This window comes from Oryctolagus cuniculus, chromosome 19 (assembly GCF_964237555.1).
Source record: "Oryctolagus cuniculus chromosome 19, mOryCun1.1, whole genome shotgun sequence".
In the NCBI taxonomy this organism is placed as follows: domain Eukaryota; kingdom Metazoa; phylum Chordata; class Mammalia; order Lagomorpha; family Leporidae; genus Oryctolagus; species Oryctolagus cuniculus.
The window spans coordinates 3,498,588-3,520,323 of record NC_091450.1 but is presented as its reverse complement, the minus strand read 5'-3'; the positions used below and the strand labels follow the sequence as shown (position 1 = coordinate 3,520,323).

Sequence of the window (21,736 nt, the reverse complement as noted above, 5' to 3'; positions counted from 1 at the left end):
GAAATGAGCCATAATGGAGTGAAAAGAATTCCTTTAAAGTTATTTTGGTAAGGTAAGCATATCATAAAGTTATTATCTTAATGGTTTTTCAAATATTTATTTTATTTGAAAAACAGAGTTACAGAGAGAGTGTGAGAGAGGTCTTTCATCCTCTGGTTCACTCTCAAATGGCCACAACAGCCAGAGCTGGGCTGACTCGAAGCCCAGACTGTGAATGCTGCTTCTTGCCTTTTGCTCCTCAGTCTCTCCTCCCCTCCTCTGCACAAATCACTCTCTCCATCAGTCTTTCTCCCTTTGTCTCTGGGATTTCTTCTCTTCTGCACCCCACACATCTTTGTTCCCATGATGTTTCCCTCACTCTCCCTTCCCCTCCCTCCCCTTCCCTCTCCCTCTGGGATTCTTTCACATCCTCTCCCTGGACTTTTCTGTGACTCAGGCCTCCAGGCCCGCTATTCCACTTTAGTCTTGTCCGTGGTTGCCCTGAAAACTCACCTCTGCCCATTTCTCAATAAAGAAACTACAGGACTTTGGGACTCACAGGGCTTGTCAATCAATCTGTTTCAAATTCAGTTTCTCTTAGAGGCCTCCTGGAGTTGGTGTCACTGGGGAGCAGCTGGCAAGATGAAGTCAGGCTCCTGACAAAGCCTGGACCACTGGGTGCACCCTCATGGTCATTACAACCAGGAATGGCTGTCTCGCTCCAGCCTGCAGCACCACAGTTTCTGCCTAGGTTTGGGCCATGTGAAAAACATGGTGTCCACCCCAGGGGGATCAAGTGGCCCTCCCAGAAGCAGACACTTAGGCGAAGGCAGCACCACACAAGGTTTATTAGGGAAATTACTCAGACAGATAAGAGAGGAAGAGTCCTTGTGGGACAGGGAAAACATTCAGAAAATGGGCATCAGGTGGCTTTTTGACCCACAGGCACAGCCTGTTCCGGATAGCTGAGTTTCCTGTTCCAATTCCACAATGGCTCTCCTGAAAGACAAAAGAAATTGGGATTGTTTCCCCCATCTACTGACTTCTTCCTTTCTACATTTGTCTTCCATGTTGTGTCTGCTCCTGATGTGTTTCCTGTGTGGCTGTACCTATGAGTCCTTACACCATGCAAACCAATAGTCCTCACATCTCAGCCACAGACCTCTGCCTCCACCTGTGCACATTCGCACACTTATCTTTGACCTTGTAGGTAGGATTTGCATTTTATTACTAGAGAGGGGAACTTTGCCTTTTCTTAGGAAACAGATTTTGCAAGTCTCTTGGTGTGAGCTATTTCACCCTCAGCTTTATCTAATGAGCATCTCTTGGTGATCTTGATAGAAGACGGTTGCATATATGTACCAGATATTTGTAGAATACTTTTCCCATGGATTTAATGTCTTCCTGCTCATAACGTCCTCAGAAACCAATAGGATCTCCACAAATGTCACAGCTCCACAGAGCACTGTCCTCAGGGGCTGGGACAGTGTGGGAACAGGGAGAGAGACCCATATTGCCTGATGTGACACTGAGAGGCAGGGGTGTCTGGAGGAGCTGAGACTCCTAAGGCTTCTTGTTGTGAGGCAGAGCCAGCTGCCTGCTAATCTAGAGCTGACTTCATTGTCAGTATCCTTGGGGCATCATAAACTCAGGCAGAACCTGGACACACCCATGAGACTCTTTCTCTTTTCCTTCAGATTGTGGACAGAGGGCTGTAGGGCAACAAGAGCACTCTGAGCACGATGGTGCCCTGGCCCACACTGGGTCATGAGGACTCTCCTCCAGCAGCTCCGTGTGACCCCAGGCAACCTCTATCTGCTCTGTTCACACCACCTGTCCTGCTAGGTCAGCTTTCCAGCCCCCATCTTATGGAGCTCAATGTGACCCTATATGGCCCCTCCTCATCTCCTCCTCTTTGCCACCCCTCATTTACACCCAGGAGATTCACTCCCTCTTTTACACCCTGGGGTCCTTCACTGGCAACTGGCACTTCCATTATGGCAATGACCAGCCCAGTGCTGAGTGTTGTGTGTCCCTACCCTGCAGGAACCTGCACTTCTCAAAGCCAAGGCCAAGTCTCATCCCTCACAGAGCTGAGCATATCCCCCCTCCCCACACCGGGTTCCATGCTCTGCAAAACTGCTATTTCTGACTTCTATAGATGACTTCTTTCTTCATCTAAACAGACACCTGCACAAGATAGGGCTGTGGTGTAGCCCACTGTGTGTCCTCAAAATCAATCATGAGCAAAGTTACAAGGCCCTCAGATAGCCTCACCCTTGAAATGCAAAGCCCGGCAGAATCACCCAGGACATTTTGTTGTAGGAATAAAAATGAGAGAAAAGATAGAGGTACACTTTGCAAGTCAGTTCATTCAGGGTAGATCATCCTACCAAATTCTGGAGACAGAGGTGCTGGCTGAGGTCTTGGAATCCACCAGGGTGGAGGAGGTGGCGGATAGCCCATGAAGGATTCTCTGTAGCCCCCCATGTGGTAGGGCATGTAGGGTGGTCTTGGGAAAGGAGGAGGTCCTCCTGTAGCCATGTTGACCTGCAGAGCAGAAGTTAACATTTTGAAGTAGATTAATATCATGGGCAACACCAATACCAACACAACTGAATCACAGTACAGCAGGTGATAAAGGCTGGTGCCTTCCTCTCCACCAGGTATTAAATAAGCAGCCTCAGCACCACAAAACTCTCCTCTTCCACTAGATCCCAACAGCTTGAGGAGTGAAGGGAAGTCACAGGATGAACTGCTGTCACCACATGTCACTGTCCATGTCTGCAGAGGTATGTCGCTGAGAAACAGTACCATGGCAAACTGATAAAGACACACACTCCATACAGATGATCTTCATGTCAAGGACTACCCAGCACTCCACAGACATTTCTTGCACATTAAAAAGAGATGATTGAAGGAGGGGAAAGTCCACTGTACACACATTAGAGGGCCTCTCCCAATCTTCTCTGCTTCCCTCCCTGGCTGAGGGTCTCCTCACTGGGGGTGCTGTCGCTGGACACAGGATCTCCTGGGGAATGCAGATTCCTGGTGTCTTGCAGGGAAACTGGGAATGTGATTTTCCAGAAACCATGTTACCCACTGCAGTTAGGTAGGCATGGGTATCTAACTTAATTCATAGGCAAGACTGAATTGGAAGCACTCTGGGAGCTGAACACTACTTCTATCTCCTAGACAAACAAGGTGGGAAATAAGAAAGTTAAAACAAGGTACATTTTCATTTCAAACTACAGATGTCCAGTGACATCTGAATGTAGAATCACCATCAGCAGCTACACAGGTCACACAAAAACCTGCATATGGGAATGTCAATTAGGCTCTTCTGGGAATTGGCCTTGCAGGTAAATGCTGATGAACACTCTTCACTATGCTGTTATGCAAACATGATCCCTGAAGCTTCAGAATATTCCACAGAGGGCCCCACTGGAGGGTTTCCTGCACAGCCCATTTACCAAGAGAAATGAGACAGTGATTTGCTTTGTCCAAAAGCATTCAATATTGAACAAAACACAAAAAATCATGGATTCTGTGGGTGAAGATGTTCTGAATGGTTAAATGACCTAAATCAAAACAGGAAAGGAGTTATTTTATTCCAACAATGAAATGTGGCCTGGCCACCTCCCAGGTTATAGAAGCCTGGGGGGAGTCACTGTGCCATGAGGCTGAAGGTCACAGCCATCTTCTCTGCCAGTGATTTCCAGAAACTGACAAGCAAACCTTCAGGCTTCAGCCTGTAAAGCACCAGCACAGATGCTGAGCTGGAAAAGGAGAGGCCCACAGGCTTGTGGGGGAAGGCTTGACTGCTTTGAAAAGTTACAGACACAGAAAAGGTATCACAGCACACAGAAGTCAGAAAATAATGGAAGAGAGAGTGCTGTATACGCAATGATCTGGTTTCAGGAAATCATTACAAGGAAAATGACCACAGCAATTACCTGTTCCTTCCTGGTGTCCTCAGCAGGGGATGAACCTTGGTTCTTCATGTAACCTGCACAAGTTGTGGAATCTGCCCAACAAGAGACAGCACTGTATTCTTTCTTAACAAAATGTTTATATATTTATTTATTCAAAAGGCAGAGACAGATGAATTCCATCTGTGGGTTCACTCCCCAAATGCTAGCAAGAGCTAGGACTGAGCCAGGCTGAGGCAAGCAGCAAAGACCTCCATCCAAATCTCCTACATGTTTGTCAGGGACTCAAGTGCTTGAGCCACCATCTGCCACCTCACAGGCACATTAGCAGGAAGGTAGATTGGAAGCAGAGGCAGGACTCAGTCTCATACAGTCCACCGATATAGGATGCAGGCATCACAAGAGGCAGCTTAACCTGCTGTAGCAAAGTGCCAACCACCCGGGGAAGGGAGGTTATTCTGCCTCAGTGTTGAGAACACCTACACACACCTTTTCACCCTCTTAAACTCAATCCCATGTTAGGTCTCTGGTCAGAGGCCCAGGGTTTACCAAGTGCCTCATAAGAGCCCTGAGTACAAGGGGGAGGCCCATGTCCTCACTGAGGATGATACAACCTTAGCCTGTGCCAGGGGTTTTCACCACAAACCAACTCATTGTACCTAAGTCAGAGCTAAAATAAGCTGGAAATCAACATGAAAACAGGTTACATAGTATGTATAGAGGAAATTATAGTTTAAGAACATCCTTGGGGCCAGCGCCGTGGCTCAATAGGCTAATCCTCCACCTAGCGGCACAGGCACACTGGGTTCTAGTCCCGGTTGGGGCACCGGATTCTTTCCTGGTTGCCCCTCTTCCAGGCCAGCTCTCTGCTGTGGCCTGGGAAGGCAGTGGAGGATGGCCCAAGTGCTTGGGCCCTGCACCCCATGGGAGACCAGGAGAAAAGCACCTGGCTCCTGCCTTCAGATCAGCACAGTGTGCTGGCCACAGTGCACCAGCCATCGCAGCCATTGGAGGATGAACCAATGGCAAAAGGAAGACCTTTCTCTCTGTCTTTCTCTCTCACTATCCACTCTGCCTGTCAAAAAAAAAAATCCTTGGATAAAAAGAATATCAATAAACTCTGGACATGAGCAGTCCCAGGCCATGAAATCATGGGGAGATTCTGAAAATATTAGTCCCTCTGTAACTGGCCATCTATGTGATCTATTGTGATACAAAGGACTTTGAGGGTTATAATATTATAGAAGTGAAATTACATAGAATTTAATTTACTGATGGAGCTCTATAGTTGACAGTAAAGAAAAAAAGCCAAAAAATAGCAAACACACACTTACTGATGTAAAGCAGAGTTTGCAGAATATTACTACAGGGATGATAGTCCAGGACATTTCCTCTCTTATCAGGAGGTACAACATTTATTGTCAAGTACTGTTGGTGCTGCTAAGGCCTCTACCATTGACTCAAGGTGGACAGGAGGATCTGGCCAGGTTCCCTTCTATTCCCTATTGTCAGTTAAAAATAACTGAGTTCAGGTGCAGTGGAGGAGAGTCCCCAGTCAGTACTGGGGTCTGAGTTGAAGAGCCACTTGTCCAGGGCACATGAGGAAAATAGCACCTGGCCTCGCTGCAGGACAATCATTTCTCTTTGCTAAGTGCATGGAACTCTTCAGAAAATGGAACAATCACTGCCCAGAGTGAGAAGCTGAGGGTGTGGAATCTGCAGGGGACATGAAGCTATCACCCTCCTTCCACACTGCTCCTACCTCTCTGTGGAGGGTTCTCCCAGCCAGGTCCCCCTGACACTGGCTTCTGCCTCCTGGATTCCTCTGCCTGCATTATTTCCAATCTTGAAGATAGAGAAAAAACAGATTTAAGTAACAGAATACACACATACACACCCCAGAACAAGTCCTTTACTAGACACTCAACAACTTAGTCTTAAATCAGAGACACGCTTAAAATGCCTGCTCTTTCATGCACCTGTGTTTCAAATGGGCAGTCTCCCTCTTCTGCACCATCAACTCCCGCTCCAGAGCTTGAGCCCTGAGCTGTGCAGAGGAAAATACATGCACATTCAGTTGTGGGAAAAGAGGGCAGAATGGAAAGAAGACATGAAAAATGTTTACCTCAATGTCATGAGTCTTTTTTTTATGAACAGCAATCTGAAAAGGCCAACACAGAAAGTGAGGGCTTAGGGACTCTCAGGTGCTCTTTAACCATCTGCATTAAGACTTGAAGGACAGTGCAGCTATTGGGCAGCATGCAGTTACCTCCTGTCTGAAGGTCTCCTTTTCTTGCTGCTGCTGAGCCTGAATTTCTTGCAGTCTTCTCCTGTGATTCAGAATCACTTTCATCAGATAAAGTACAATGTTGACTATGATTTTAAACAGCTTCCCCATGTTACCCTATCCACAGATGTCAAAAATACTTACGATGATTGTAAAGGTACAGAAAGAGTAAAACCTGCTGCATCATTTCCTTATCCTTTATGTTATACCTGCAGGATTCCCAGCTGATGTAATCTCCTTATTTCCCTAGTTTTTCCTCCTTTGTGTGTCTTTTATCATAAAGGTCCATTCTATTATATCCTTGCCATGTTTCTGAGGGCAGTAAGAACTGGGTTTATAAAATAGGGACAATCATTGTAATGGATTTGATCCATCCTACAATGAACTGTCTTCCTAAGGATTAGGAAGGTGGATTCTCACGACCCCAAAAAACAATCAAGTTTCCATGCAGTCAGGCCAGCATTTGGAATCAGGAACTGTGTAGGAACAGTATCACTTGGTCATTTGTAAACTTAAAATACTTGGTATAATCTTGTATGAATCATCTCTATGTCTTTTGAACATTGCTTACAGTTTTCTTTTAACTGGGCCTAAGCATTGTACAGTTAATCCAACCACTGTTTCTGAACTGGTTGTTTAGTCTCTGGACTCACACATAGTTCTCAATTTCTTCTTCAGCCTGTTTCAAATTCTCCTCTTTCTCTGACAGCTTCATCTCCTTTTCCATCCACTCTTGTTTCCCTGCCATCTTCCTAGGATGGGAAAGAAATGCACATTTCCCTGAAGCCCATGTGGGATTATGCCTCCCCACCTGCTAACAGTCTGAGGGCATGATGGGAAAGTCCCTTTGCAGGCATCCCTATAAACACACAGACCCACAAACAGTGCAGAATCAGAAGTGAAGCCTCCCACTGACAGACAGAAGATGATCCATTGGCCAGCTGGCAAGTTCTCTCTAATTACTGTGTGCTCCTATGCATTAGTAATAAGTCAATGAATATACATAGCACCTGACACTGAGCAGTTGTGACTCTGAAAAGGTGAACACACATTTGTGGAAAAGCAGGTCAAATCACTTCATCACTAGTAATCCCATTAGGATGAGACAGGGGGTTCTCACTCATCGGCCACTGCCCATGGAGGAACGTGATTCACAGTCTGGCTGGGACCATAATACAGACAACCTGATCTACAGAGATCCTTCCAGCTCATGGAGTCCCTAACACTGCAGTCACTCTGAACACAGCTATGATGCAGGGGTAGAGCTCCTGCCACCTACAGCTGGGAGCCTGATGCAGGGAAGAGGAAAATCCCAGTGCTGACAACACTGAATGAAGTACAGTGTCCTGAACTGTCACCTTTTTGGGGCTTTCCTCAGCTCCTGTGAACCTGCAGCTATGTCTACAAAGCCCTCAGCCCCAGTGCTATTTACTTTTACAAAGTGGCAATCACTGAGAATGCAGGCAGCAAAAGCCCATGGTCTAGAAAGAGTCTCCCTTTGCTATCTGCTTCATTCCATGTTACCCATAAAATGCCAACAGCTGTGGGACACAGGCACAAAACAAATGAGAGAGTTAATGACTTGGAAGCCTTCAGTAAATTCTTTCTGTGTTTTTAAGTGCCAAGGATACAAAGTAGAGTGAGGCATTGTTCCTACCTTAAAAACCCACAACATACTAGTAAGGACAACAGCAACCCTGTCTCAGACTTTGGAAATATTATTCCAAGTCTGAGCCATGGGGGACCATAAAGAAGAGTTCCAGTTTTAAACATGGGTGTGTGTGGATGAAGTCCTGGATCTCCCCCTGAGAACAAACATGAGGTATACAATGGAATAGACTGAATCACTAACACATCAGTAATGACATGTGGGAGCAACATGAAGAAGAAGGAATCTTGGATACAAGATTGACCTGGCATCTCAGCTGGCATTTGAGGCCCATTTCCCTGTAGATCATGAAAGAATTCTCTAGAAGACTAGAGAGAGGTAAATATGGGCAGCCTTTGCTCACATGGATGGGTTCAAAGGAATACAGTGGAGTTCAGGGTCTGCCTGGAAAATCTCACAGCTTTTCTTGGAACAGTATGAATTGAGGACAGGACATAACTGGCCTTTGCAGTGAATTCCCTCTGCTGCTGAATGAATTAACAGGTCCTGTATGCTAGCATCCTTGCCTTAGGCCATCTCCTTATTTTCCAAAGCTAGATCACATCATACCACACTTCAATTTTTTCCCAATATTTTTACTCAATGACAGATATTCAATTAGAAATGACGAGACACAAGAAGGAAAACAAAATATGATATGACCAAAAAAACCCAACAATATAAAGGTACACAAGAGAGGTTGAACAGCTCCCTGCTGATGGCCTGAAAATGCAATGGAGGATTTATCCAAATCTTTGGGTCCCTGCACCTGCACCTGGAAGAAGCTCCTGTCTCCTGGCTTCAGATGAGTTCAGCTCCCTCCATTGTGGCCATTTGGGGAGTGAACCAGCAGACTGAAGACCTTTACTTCTGTCTCTCCTTCTCTCTGTAACCCTTCCTCTCAAGTAAATAAATTTTTTTGTTAAAAAAGAGAAAGAATATAGACATGGACATTAATGATGCTGGTATCAGTTCTTTGAGTACCCACAAATAAATTACAAAGGAGTGTATGACAGAAAAATGCATATTGGGAATCAAGGCAAAAAGGACTCTGTACTGACTGAAATTAGCACTGACATTACTGAGCTGGTTCAGGACATCTTACTTTGCAGCAGCTGCCACCTTCAGTTTGTAGATTTCATGAAAACTCTCCATATTCATATCCATCAGTTTGATTTCAGCTTCCTTTGCTGCTTTCACAGACTTCAAGGTATTACAGCTTTTTTCCAGGTTCTTTTTACTTTCTGTAAAGGATAAAAGTTTTCTTTGTGTGTGTGCACATGGACCCAGGGAGTTGGCTGGAGTTGGGAGAAAGAGCAAGGACCCTGGAGGCAGGAACCATTCTTCACCTTCCCAATGCAGACGTATTTACACTAGACAGGACCTCCCTCTAATGAAGGAATGTACCTTCCAGCATCCATATTTTGGCCCTCAAGGCTCTCAGCTGTAAATCCTTGACTCCATCATTTTCATCTTCCAACTTTAACAGCTTTTTAAGAAAAGACATTTAAGAAATGGTTGCAGAACAATGCAAATGTTGTTACTACTACAGAAATGTACACATATATTGTTCAGATAATTTTACACCACCACAGACTTTATAGTTAATCTTATTTTAGAACAATTCATTTTAAAAAGGTAAACAGGAAATAAGAAAGTTCAGTTTTCTGGATCACAGTCTCTCTTCAAGAATGTGACTAATTTTGTTACCTGCTCCTACTAGATTGTCAACCAACTATTTTACTTTTATAACTTCAATTTCCCTGCACTGAAACCAGTTTCATTAAAGGTGATTGGATCTTAACTGAAAACACGGTAATTAGTTACTTCACAAGAACAAAATTTCACAGTTATCATATAAATTTAATCTTCAAAACTGAAATATTTTTTATCAGAGCTAGCATGTACAAAAGAAATATTGAAACAATTACAGAAAGTTTACCTCTGAAATTCCCGAGTTCATTGAAATAACTTCTTTCAAGTTTTCAGATTTCCCTTTTTCAAATGCCTACACATAGAATAGAAACAAAACAAGTGCTAAGGTTTACAAATAGGGGCAGGAGTTTCACATGGTGGTTAAGACTCTGCTTGGGAAATGTGTATTCCATATTGGACTACTTGACTTAATGCCCTGGCTCTGCTCCCAAGTTTATCTTCCTGTTAATGCACACCCTGGGCGGCAACCATTGATGGATCAAGTACGTGGGTCCCTGCCAACCACATGAGAACACAAACTGAGTTCTAGTTTCCTATCACTGGCCTGGCTGACCCATGGCTATCACAGGCATTCGAGGGTTGAATCTGCAAACAAGAACACTCTGTGTTAGTCTGCATCTCTATTTATAAAGTCAAATGGAGAAGGAATTAATTTAAGTGTTTTTTTAATTTCACAAACACACTAGCTTAAACAGCTAAAATCCGAAACAGCAGCTGGTGCCACAGCTCACTAGGCTAATCCTCCACCTGCAGCTCTGGTACTCCAGGTTTTAGTCCTGATTGCTTCTCTTCCAGTTCAGCTCTTCACTATGGCCCAGGAGGGCAGTGGATGATGGCCCAAGTGCTTGGGCCCTGCACCTGCATGGGAGACCAGGAGGAAGCACCTGGCTCCTGGCTTTGGATCAGTGCAGCACACTGGCATTGGTGGCCATTTGGGGGGTGAACCAATGGAAGGAAGACCTTTCTCTCTGTCTCTCTCACTAACTCTGCCTGTGGGAAAAAAAAGGCTGAAACAGCAACCAAGCACATCCATGGCTAACTCTATATTTTATGGACATGTCATTGATCCATATTGGATCCAGAAGAAATGTCAAGAATATAATGAAATGAGGGGAGGGAACACGTTGAAGTAAGTAAGAATACTTTGTGGCATAAACAATCTTTCTGTTTAGGATATAATGAGAGAAATGACTGAGAAGTCAAAAGCAAATAATGTGAAAATTTGTTCAAGTCAACCTGCTTGAATGAACTTTTCTTAATGGAACAGCTTTTCCTAATGGAATATTAAAAAGAGAATAAAAATAACTTTTCACTGACAGTTTTTTTACTGAGCATTAAGAGGGGTAGGGACTGTTTAAGTTGGTCTGATATCTTCCTTCAGCTTTCACACATTTTCTAATTTTATCTATATATCTTGCAGGACAGTGATGAATGTTATGATTAACTGCCCAGACAGGAAATCAAACACACTTCTTGGATCCCTCAATTTAAGATGTTACTTCAGTATTTTTACAATAACATTGAACATTTTTTTCAGAAGATGGTTCATCCCCCATATTCTTACACTTTTACTCTGTGAAAAGCAATAGAAAATGTATCAACCAACTCACTCAAGGGACAAAAAGGCTAAAAAGCCAAATTATGGTAAAATACAGCAGCCAAATTACTACCACATCATGACTCTTAGCATTCTGATCTATTCCAGACTGCAGGTTATATGTACTTTGTACGTGGTAGTTTTAGTGTTGTCACTTTTTTTTGCATTATCCTTCAATACAGCATATTGCATCAGGAACATTTATTTATTTCACTTGTGTTTATAATGGAATCCATATAGGCAAATGGTTTTTACCTTAAGTTTCATTGGTTCATCAGAGACCATCTCTTTTTGTCTGTTAGTCTCAAGAAGACATTTTTTTGATTCAGTGATCTATATGTATATGTAATAAAAGAATCAGAATACAGAAATGTTAATTAGAGGGCCAAGTAACACTTATCCTCATGTATGATTCATTACACAAGTGAACAGAGCAGCACTTTGCATGCAGGAAGCTAGCTTCACATGTGAAGAGTTTATAGATCTTATGAAGCAGGACAGTGGATGAAAGAGGGTATAGGCTGGTGCCACAGCTCACTAGGCTAATCCTCCACCTTGTGGCGCTGGCACACCGGGTTCTAGTCCCGGTCGGGGTGCTGGATTCTGTCCTGGTTGCCCCTCTTCCAGGCCAGCTCTCTGCTATGGCCAGGGAGTGCAGTGGAGGATGGCCCAAGTGCTTGGGCCCTGCACCCCATGGGAGACCAGGAGAAGCACCTGGCTCCTGCCTTCGGATCAGCACGGTGCACCGGCTGCAGTGCACCGGCCGTGGCGGCCATCAGAAGGTGAACCAATGGCAAAGGAAGACCTTTCTCTCTGTCTCTCTCTCTCACTGTCCACTCTGCCTGTCAAAAAAAAAAAAAAAAAAAAAAAAAAGAGGGTACAGCAGAATATCTGAACTAGACATGGAAGTGACTCAAACTGAAACCATGAAATAACAAAAATTGAAAGGACATTGATACCTTCTGTTCCAAAACAGAAATTTTTTGCATAAGTTCTGCATTTTCCTTTATGGCATTATTGATCTTCTCAGAAATTTGCTGTGAATTAACTAAGGGGAGATAAAAATTAAGATTATAAAGAATAAAACAATATAATTGAATTGCCTCAATGTATTAGCGGAAATTACTTGTTATCTGGCATTATGGCCAGAAAATAACTGTCTAGCTTCACTACTAAGCCTGAAGAAAGCAAACTTTACTTACGGTAATTTTAAAACCAATAAAACTAGTAGGAAATAAGAACCAAATGTCAATTATAATCCTATTTGAAATTATTGGAAACATGAGAAATACATGTTTTCATTTAAGTATTCTCATCAATGGAAGATAGCTATTTATTCTTAGAAAATTCCATTACTTCAAATAGTTTTGTCTTCATCAGAGAAGAAACAAACACCCTAGCTACTTACATTTCTATTCCCTAATTATGAAGGCAGATAAATTTGTTCCTTCCTCAAATATCATTTGAAATTCCCATGAAAGCAGTGTTCAAAATGTCAATCGATTGACTACTCTAGGGCCTCCAAAGACTTCCTGCTGCCCTGAGGATTGTCCTACACAAGAAGCAGAATGGAGGGCTCTGGAGAGATGGTCTTTGAAGTATAGCATAATTTAATACAACCTGTTACTACTTAGTCTCTATGGGATCTGGATGAGCTCCCAACCCTCTCAGATTGGACTTTCTACTACCAAGATCAGAATGCTACTGCCTACCATAAAAGTGAACATCGTGCCTTGATGCACCCATCCTGTAAGGTGGATGGCTCACATAAACACCTAAAGGACTCCTCTGACAGTCTTTTAGTTCTCTCATCTGACCTCAGATGCATCCTTATTTTCATTTTGTGTTTGTCCATGGTATGAGCTCTGCTGCCCTGAAATCACTCTTCTAAACATGACCAGTGATGAATTTACTATTAAAAAAAAAAAAAAACACTCAGAGCCATTGCTGTGGTATACCAGGTTGATTCGCCACCTGCAGTGTCAGGAACCCCTGTGGGTGCTGGTTCATGTCCTGGATGCTCTACTTCTGATCCAGCTCCCTGCTAATGGCCTGGGGAAATATCAGATGATGGCCCAAGTGCTTGAGTCCCTGTCACACATGTGGGAGACCAGGATAAAGCTTCTGGCTTCAACCTGGCCCGGCCCAGCCATTGCAGCCATTCAGAGAGTGAACTAGCAGATGGAATTCTCTCTCTCTCAACTGTGCCTTTCAAATAAAGTAAATCTGTAAAAATAAAAATAAAACATATGTCAGGGCTACTATGTGTCTGGCAGCTTTGGCTCTCAATAGATAGCAACACTTCTTTATTACCCATAAAGCCTATGTGAAATCCTTCTTCCACCTTATGCATCATTTCTGCTCATTCTGCTCTGTCATTAAAGACTCTTTCCACATAAATATCTTGACACATTCCCCCTCCCAGAAAACCAGATTCTTTTCTAAGCCTTAAGCTTTTTGATAGGTTCACATTATATCATTTTTCTAAAAAAGGTTTTTGTATTTGAAAAAGAGAGAGAGGAGAGACAGAGACAGAGACAGAGAGCCATAGAAATCTTCCATCTTCTGGTTTACTCTATTAGTAGCCATAACAACTAGGGTTAAGCCAGGCCAAAGCCAGGAGCCAGGAGTTTCATTCAGGCCTCCCACATGGCTAACAGGAGCCTGAGAATGTGGGCCAACCTCCACTGCTTTTTTTCAGGGTATTTTCAGGGAGCTGGATTGAAAGTGATGTAGCCAGAACTTGAACTGGCACCCACAGGTGATGTCAGCATTACAGGCAACAGCTTTACCTGCTATGCCACAATGCCGGCCTCTCAGAGCATATTTTAATCATATTTGCATTTCCCCAAGAGCCAGATCATGCCACAGTGGTCCCCCAATGCTTCAGACTCTTAGCATCACTTGCTTCTTAAACACTTCTAGGCAAAACTAAACTCATCTCAGTCTCCTATGCCCATTAATGCTTATTCTTCCTGGATTTTTACAATAGATCACAAGTCCCTCTCCATTGTCATTTAGAAACCACTCCAGGAATACTAAAACCTTCAAGAAGTAATAAGCCAGAAATTTATAACAATTACTGTACTTAGAGCTAGTTTAATAAAAGCTCACACCTAATACCAGTACTGAGAAAAGTATTATAAAGAAAATAGAGGCCAAAATTCTTACCTTGATAAATTGGCAGTTTTAGCTAGAAGAGGAAGAAACAACGTTAACCTTGTTATAATAATATATATATTAAGAAATACATGTCGTTCCTGATGAAAGTAAAAGTACTAATCTGGTGAAATAATAGTCATTTACCTTAAAGGAATTTTATAAGATTAAAAACAATGAAATATTATTTCCCATTTCATCATGATCTTTCATTAAACCATTTCTGATAGAGCAGAAAAGTAAACTGTAATTTTTGACCAAAAGACACATTCCCATTTTATTACAGGAAAAACCAATCTATTTAATTTTTATCCTAGAAATGGCAAATTTCATAATTAGAATGCAAATGCATTATTTGATTTTTGGGGGGGGCAATATCTCTAATGAAGTCTTAAACAAGAAAATCCTCCATGAAAACAGAATAAATTCTAAAACATTTGTACTGCAATACACCTCTTTGATTCACTAGAAAGCACCTTACAAATTTTAAAATACAGTTGGATCTTGATGAAGGATGGGATGGGAGACAGAGTAGGAGATGGGATGGTTGTGGGTGAGAGGGTGGTTATGGGGTGAGGGAAAGCCTCTATAATCCATAAGTTGTACTTTGGAAATTTATATTTATTAAATAAAAGTTAAAAAATATGCCATCTGGAAAAAAAAGAAAGGGAAAAGCAAGAGTGAGAGGGCAGGAGGGAGAGAATATTCTCAGAATTGTATCTACAAATTGCATTGAATCTTTTTGAAAACCAATTAAAATTTTTTAATGAAAAAGGAAAGATGACTCCGTGCGGAGGGAAGATGTTTCAGGCTTTGGTCTCTACAGTTTTATATATAACTGGTCCAACTCACACTAGGATGCTAAGGAAAAAGGTGAAGGAAACAACATTTCAATCATAATGGAAATGTTAAAAAAAATGATGTTAGTGAATGGTGTTAGAACTAAAGTAATGATAACCTTGGATAGGGAGTACCTGGGAAGGGCCAAAGAGTGGCTTTTGGGTGATGCCTATGTCTTCTTTCATGACCTGGGGTGTGTCCATGGGTGTTAGATGCATGTATCTGTATACATATTATTCGTACTTCTTTCTTTTTTTTTTTATTTGACAGGTAGAGTTAGACAGTGAGAGAGAGACAGAGAGAAAGGTTTTTCTTCCATTGGTTCACTCCCCAAATGGCCACTACAGCTAGCACTGTGCTGATGTGAAACCAGGAGCCAGGTGCTTCCTCCTGGTCTCCCATGCGGGTGCAGGGCCCAAGCACTTGGGGCATCCCCCATTGCCCTCCCAGGCCACAGCAGAGAGCTAGACTGGAAGAGGAGCAACCGGGACTAGAACTCGGTGCCCATATGGGATGCCAGTGCTGAAGGAGGAGGATTAACCAAGTGAGCCACAGCACCGGCCCCTCATACCTATTTCTGGATGTATATTACACCTCAATAAAAATATAAATTACAGAAAACACTGAACAATATGTGTGATGGTTGCATGCAAGGACACAAGCTCACTGAAAGACTGAGACCTGACCACAGTCCTATAAATTCATCCCTGCACATGTGACCAGCACAAGAGTAGGCTACTTATATAATAATCATGGATACAACTGAAAGTCCTGTGTGTATCAGACATTGTGTAATAAGAAGTCTCTAATAGCTGGTGCCGCAGCTCACTAGGCTAATCCTCCACCTTGTGGTGCCGGCACACCAGGTTCTAGTCCCAGTCGGGGTGCCAGATTCTGTCCTGGTTGCCCCTTTTCCAGGCCAGCTCCCTGCTATGGCCAGGGAGTGCAGTGGAGGATGGCTCAAGTGCTTGGGCCCTGCACCCCATGGGAGACCAGGATAAGTACCTGGCTCCTGCCATTGGATCAGCGCGGTGCACCAGCTGCAGCACGCCAGCCGCGGTGGCCATTGGAGGGTGAACCAATGGCAAAGGAAGACCTTTCTCTCTCTCTCTCTCTCACTGTCCACTCTGCCTGTAAAAAAAGTCTCTAATAAACCATAGGATGACATAGACATAAACTAGGGCAACAAAGAAAATTTCAGTCTCTGACACTTTCAGTAACTGTAAATTGTAATGCCAGCTAAACTTTTGCCAAGATACCCATAATATCTCACACAAAGGGTCTGTTGAAATCAGTTCCTTTCACTCAATGTAATGTCTGGATTTTGGCAAAGAATTAGAAGCCATATTAAAAGACAAAAAATCAATCACAGTTTGATTAGAGAAATCAAGCATTAGAATCACACTCAGATAAATTATCCTTCCAGAAGGGACACACACTTTCTAAGAAAAAAAAATCAAAGAACTCTCTCTTTAAAAAGCCACACTACAAAGATTTTTAAAAGAGGCTCTTCAGATAGAAGGAAGCGAATATATGTCAGCTACTTGGACCTACATAGTGCAAGGGCAATAGGCAAAGGAGTAAGTGAGGGCAAAGCTGTTATCTTACTGATTGGTTTATCAGACAACACTTTGCTTGATATAACAGAACAAATTAGTAGTATCAATACATATGGCAATTATAGCTTATGGATTATAGCAATGTCGTAAGAAATGGTAGGGAGTTTGTGGAGTCACATTTTACAACATAAATTTCATTTCCTGTGAATTGGATTACTTTTTAAAATGTGTATTTCCAATTCAGGGAGAACCACTTTTGAAAAAGATAACAAAAAAGATAAGTTCAAGCATAATTGGTGTGCTAAACACAATGAAATGAAACTTGTGAAATTCTAAGTTAGGCCCTGATAAGGCATAAAAAGAGTATAAGGCAAAAAGGGACAATGAATAAAAAATAGCAATAAAGGTGATAGATGTTAAACCAATTATATCATTAATAATTTTAAATGCTAATAAAGTAAATACACCAATTAAAAGACAGTGACTGTAGAGTGGATTAAAAAATAATTCCCAACTGATGAATGTATACCAGGAGCCCATTTTCAAATCCAAGCTATAAATGCATTAAAAGTGGGTTAGAGAAAAATGTACAGTTAGAACTAATCAAAAGAAAGCTGGAGTAGCTATTTCAATTTCATGCAAAACAAGCACAAAGCAAGGAGCATTCAAGGATCACGTGGTATTACAATAATGATAAAGGATCCATTTTTCAAAAAGACATGACAATCCTTAATGTATAAATACCTAACAACAGAGCTTCAATATTCATGCGGCAAAACTGCACTGCAACTAGAAATAGATGAATTCACCCACTCCTCCCTCAGTCACTGACAGATCCAGCAAAAGCCAATAAAAGTTTAGAATAACTGAATAGCACTGATAATCTGCTGAATCTGTCCACATTACAGAATAATTCATCCAGCAAAATGGAATACACTCACACAGGCTCACACAGCACATTTACTCCATTCACTCAAGACATAAGTTCACTTTACCAAATAGAAAGAAGTAGGAATCATAGAATATTTGCTCTCAGGACACAGTGAAATTAAGCTAGAAATCAATCAGAGAATTTGAAAACTACAAAGCATTTGGAGATTACACCACATATTTCAAAAGAACACATGGGTCAATCTTTCCAGACTTTTAAAAAATGTTTCAATCCAAATTATAATTAAAACAACCTTATTAAAATTTGTGGGTTATGGGGAAAACAATGAATGGAGGAGGACTGATTTTATCAGATGCAAATGCAATTACTATAAAAATTCCTCCTTATTTATCATATAAAACACTCCTAGTATACTCACAACAAGCATAGTTGTCCAGAAGAAAATGGCAAATGCTGAAATAGTCACGACTGTAGCAATAATGATAAGCTTCCGAAAAATCCCCCAAAAATCAGTACTGAGCTGAAAATGGCCAGGAAAGTTCTGAGATGGCTGCAATAAAACATTGGAAACAGTGAGAAGACACAGATATTGACTGTATTTTAGTTGCTAAGAACCCTAGGTCAGCCTGCAAGAAGTAATCATGTCCCTCAACTAACTCAAGGGGATTTCCTTTCTTCTAGGAAGACTGGGGTCCTGGTGTCTGGCACAATGGCTAAGACCCCACTGGTGATGCATGTGTCCCACATCAGAGTTCCTGGGTTTGAGTCCTGGCTTTACTTCCATTCTATCTTCCTGATAATGTGCACCCTGGGAGTTAGCAGATGACAGCTCAAGTATGTATATGGGTGTCTATTGTACAGGTGGAAAAACTGGACTGAATTCCAGGCTCCTGGCCTTGGGCTTGGCTCATCCTTGGCTATTGTAAAAATTGGGAGAGTGACCCAGCAGGTGAGGTGGAGAACATCTGTCCTTGTCTCTTTGCGCCTTTAAAATACATATAAAAATTAATGAATTAAAGTTTAAAAATAAGCATAAGTTTCCAGCCTCAAGTTTCTTGGGTGGTTGGTAGTGTTGTTAGATATTGGTGTGGGTGCCTTTGAGCACAGAGAGTATCCTGGTTCATTATGGGCCCTATACTCTCCTTTGTCTAATACTGGGTGAGAGTTCCTCTCCATTACATCTTCTCTTGTATTGATGTTTTCTTTTAAATACCAGTACCCATTAAAATATAAGTGAAAAGTTTATAAGGAGAAAATAAAATTTTAATGCTTAAATAGAATCAAAACTGGCAAGAACAATGGTAGCACCAAAAAACAAGATTTCATATAAATTCTATTGAACCACTATGTGAATTAAGACAAATGTTTCAGCTGAATAAGTTAATACTGTTTTATTTACAACATTTCTGCATAGGTTGATTTGGATTTAACTTTGTATTTGTTGAAATTTGGCACCTTAACCCTAAACAATTCCTATAGGATGGTGAATTAAACAGAGTTGCTCATTCAGTAGAAATAACTCAGATGAGTCGGCAATGAACAAAAATGAATTACTAATACATGCTGTAACATGAATTCTCTCAGACATATTGTCCTGAGCAGAATCAGGTGATACAAAATAGTCCATATGCCACACACACATCTATTTATATGAAATTCTAGAAGAAATGTAGTATGTTTTAATCTAAATTGATATACAATGTTTTAATCTAAATTGATATAACATTAACATTATAATTTATATGTATACATTTATGTTTATAATTTATATAATTATAAAACTAAAAAACAATGAAATCCGGGCATTTACAACAAAATGGAGGAATCTGGAAAATATCATGCTGAGTGAAATAAGCCAGTCCAAAGGGACAAATATCATATGTTCTCCTGGATCAATGGCAACTAAATGAGCATCTAAAATGATACCCATTGAAGTGAGATGGACACTGTGAGAGACATTGACAAGATTACCCTTTGTCTAGACTGTTGAGGAGCAACTTATTACTTTATTCTTTTTAGTTTTTGTTGTTGTTGTTGCTCTGTTTGTTCTACTTAATACCACTGGTTGAACTCTGTAATCAATATACAATAATTCTTAGGCATTTAAAATTAACAGAAAAGTGATCTCTGTTAAATTTAGGAGTGGGACTAAGAGAGAGGAGATATATAGGTCAGCACATGCTCACTCAGACTTACCTCCAATGGTGGAACTAGAAATGTGCCAGGGTATTTCAACTAAATCTTATAAAGGAGGCATGTACACACAGCTGAGAAAGAACTGCTAAGATCAATCCCATTCACAATAGCTACAAAAACAATCAAATACCTTGGAATAAACTTAAACAAGGACGTCAAAGATCTCTACAATGAGAATTACAAAATCTTAAAGAAAGAAATAGATGAGGATACCAAAAAATGGAAAAATCTTCCATGCTCATGGATTGGAAGAATCAATATCATCAAAATGTCCATTCTCCCAAAAGAATTTGTAGATTCAATGCGATACCAATCAAGATACCAAAGACATTCTTCACAGATCTAGAAAAAATGATGCTGAAATTCATATGGAGGCAAAAGAGACCTCGAATAGCTAAAGCAATATTGTACAACAAAAACAAAGCCAGAGGCATCACAATACCAGATTTCGGAACATACTTCATGGCAGTTGTAATCAAAACAGCATGGTACTGGTACAGAAACAGATGGATAGACCAATGGAACAGAACTGAAACACCAGAAATCAATCCAAACATCTACAGCCAACTTATATTTGATCAAGGATCTAAAACCAATTCCAGGAGTAAGGACAGTCTATTCAATAAATGGTGCTGGGAAAACTGAATTTCCACGTGCAGAATCATGCAGCAAGACCCCTACCTTTCACCTTACACAAAAATCCACTCAACACGGATTAAAGACCTAAATCTATGACCCAACACCATCAAATTATTAGAGAACATTGGAGAAACCCTGCAAGGTATCAGCACTGGCAAAGACTTCTTGGAAAAGACCCTGGAGGCGCAGGCAGCCAATGCCAAAATTAACTATTAGGATTGCATCAAATTGAGAAGTTTCTGTACTTCAAAAGAAACAGTCGGGAAAGTGAAGAGGCAACCGACAGAATGGGAAAAAATATTTGCAAACTATGCAACAGATAAAGGGTTGATAACCAGAATCTACAAAGAAATCAAGAAACTCCACAACATCAGAACAAACAACCCACTTAAGAGATGGGCCAAGGACCTCAATAGACATTTTTCAAAAGAGGAAATACAAATGGCCAATGGACACATGAAAAAATGTTCAAGATCACTAGCCATCAGGGAAATGCAAATCAAAACCACAATGAGGTTTCACCTCACCCCGGTTAGAATGGCTCACATGCAGAAATCTACCAACAACAGATGCTGTTGAGGATGTGGGGAAAAAGGGACACTAACCCACTGTTGGTGGGAATGCAAACTGGTCAAGCCACTATGGAAGTCAGTCTGGAGATTCCTCAGAAACCTGAAGATAACCCTACCGTTCGACCCAGCCATCCCACTCCTTGGAATTTACCCAAAGGAAATGAAATTGGCAAACAAAAAAGCTGTCTGCACCTTAATGTTTATTGCAGCTCAATTCACAAAGCTAAGACCTGGAATCAAACTAAATTCCCATCAAGAGTAGACTGGATAAAGAAATTATGGGATATGTACTCTATAGAATACTATAGAGCAGTAAAAAACAATGAAATCCGGTCATTTGCAACAAAATGGAGGAAGCTGGAAAAATGGGGAGTGAACTAGCAGATGGAAGACTTTTCTTTCTCTCTGTATCTTCTTCTCCCTGTGTATAACTCTGACTTTCAAATAAATAAATAAATCTTTAAAAAATATATAGTACACTCTGAAAAATGGAAGAGATGCCCCCATTGAATGGATCTAGTCATGTGCAATGCCTGTTCCTTCTCATGGGAAGAGCTTCCTAAGAATCTGATGCTTGCTAATTCATGCAAATTTACTTATATCTATGTGTTGTTCTCAGTCACTCTCTTTTCTCTCCTGGGTATAGGAGCAGTGTGATTTCTTAATGTAAGATTGAATACTTTCCAGCAGAAATCTGGCATTTAAGGACAGTATGGACTC

General features: G+C 41.4%; 1 protein-coding gene across 8 annotated transcripts in view; it reads right to left on the bottom strand.

Annotated features, from left to right (window-relative positions):
* Positions 1 to 808: 808 nt before the first annotated feature.
* LOC100350867 (transport and Golgi organization protein 1 homolog) overlaps positions 809 to 21,736 on the bottom strand; it is a 59,518-nt gene continuing 38,590 nt past the window's right edge. For 6 of the 8 annotated variants that reach the window (XM_070064535.1, XM_070064537.1, XM_070064540.1 and 3 more), the window contains 15 exons: positions 18,028 to 18,159; positions 14,331 to 14,352; positions 12,119 to 12,207; positions 11,415 to 11,492; positions 9,789 to 9,854; positions 9,254 to 9,335; positions 8,952 to 9,090; positions 6,852 to 6,950; positions 6,181 to 6,241; positions 6,037 to 6,072; positions 5,891 to 5,958; positions 5,674 to 5,756; positions 3,936 to 4,006; positions 2,373 to 2,529; positions 809 to 978 (listed from right to left, as the gene is read on the bottom strand). In XM_070064535.1, the coding sequence (XP_069920636.1) occupies positions 902 to 978; positions 2,373 to 2,529; positions 3,936 to 4,006; positions 5,674 to 5,756; positions 5,891 to 5,958; positions 6,037 to 6,072; positions 6,181 to 6,241; positions 6,852 to 6,950; positions 8,952 to 9,090; positions 9,254 to 9,335; positions 9,789 to 9,854; positions 11,415 to 11,492; positions 12,119 to 12,207; positions 14,331 to 14,352; positions 18,028 to 18,159 (1,260 nt within the window). In that variant the 3' untranslated portion in view covers positions 809 to 901. The remainder of the gene's footprint in view (positions 979 to 2,372; positions 2,530 to 3,935; positions 4,007 to 5,673; positions 5,757 to 5,890; positions 5,959 to 6,036; positions 6,073 to 6,180; positions 6,242 to 6,851; positions 6,951 to 8,951; positions 9,091 to 9,253; positions 9,336 to 9,788; positions 9,855 to 11,414; positions 11,493 to 12,118; positions 12,208 to 14,330; positions 14,353 to 18,027; positions 18,160 to 21,736) is intronic. The other 2 variants (XM_070064536.1, XM_070064539.1) reach the window with 1 other exon arrangement.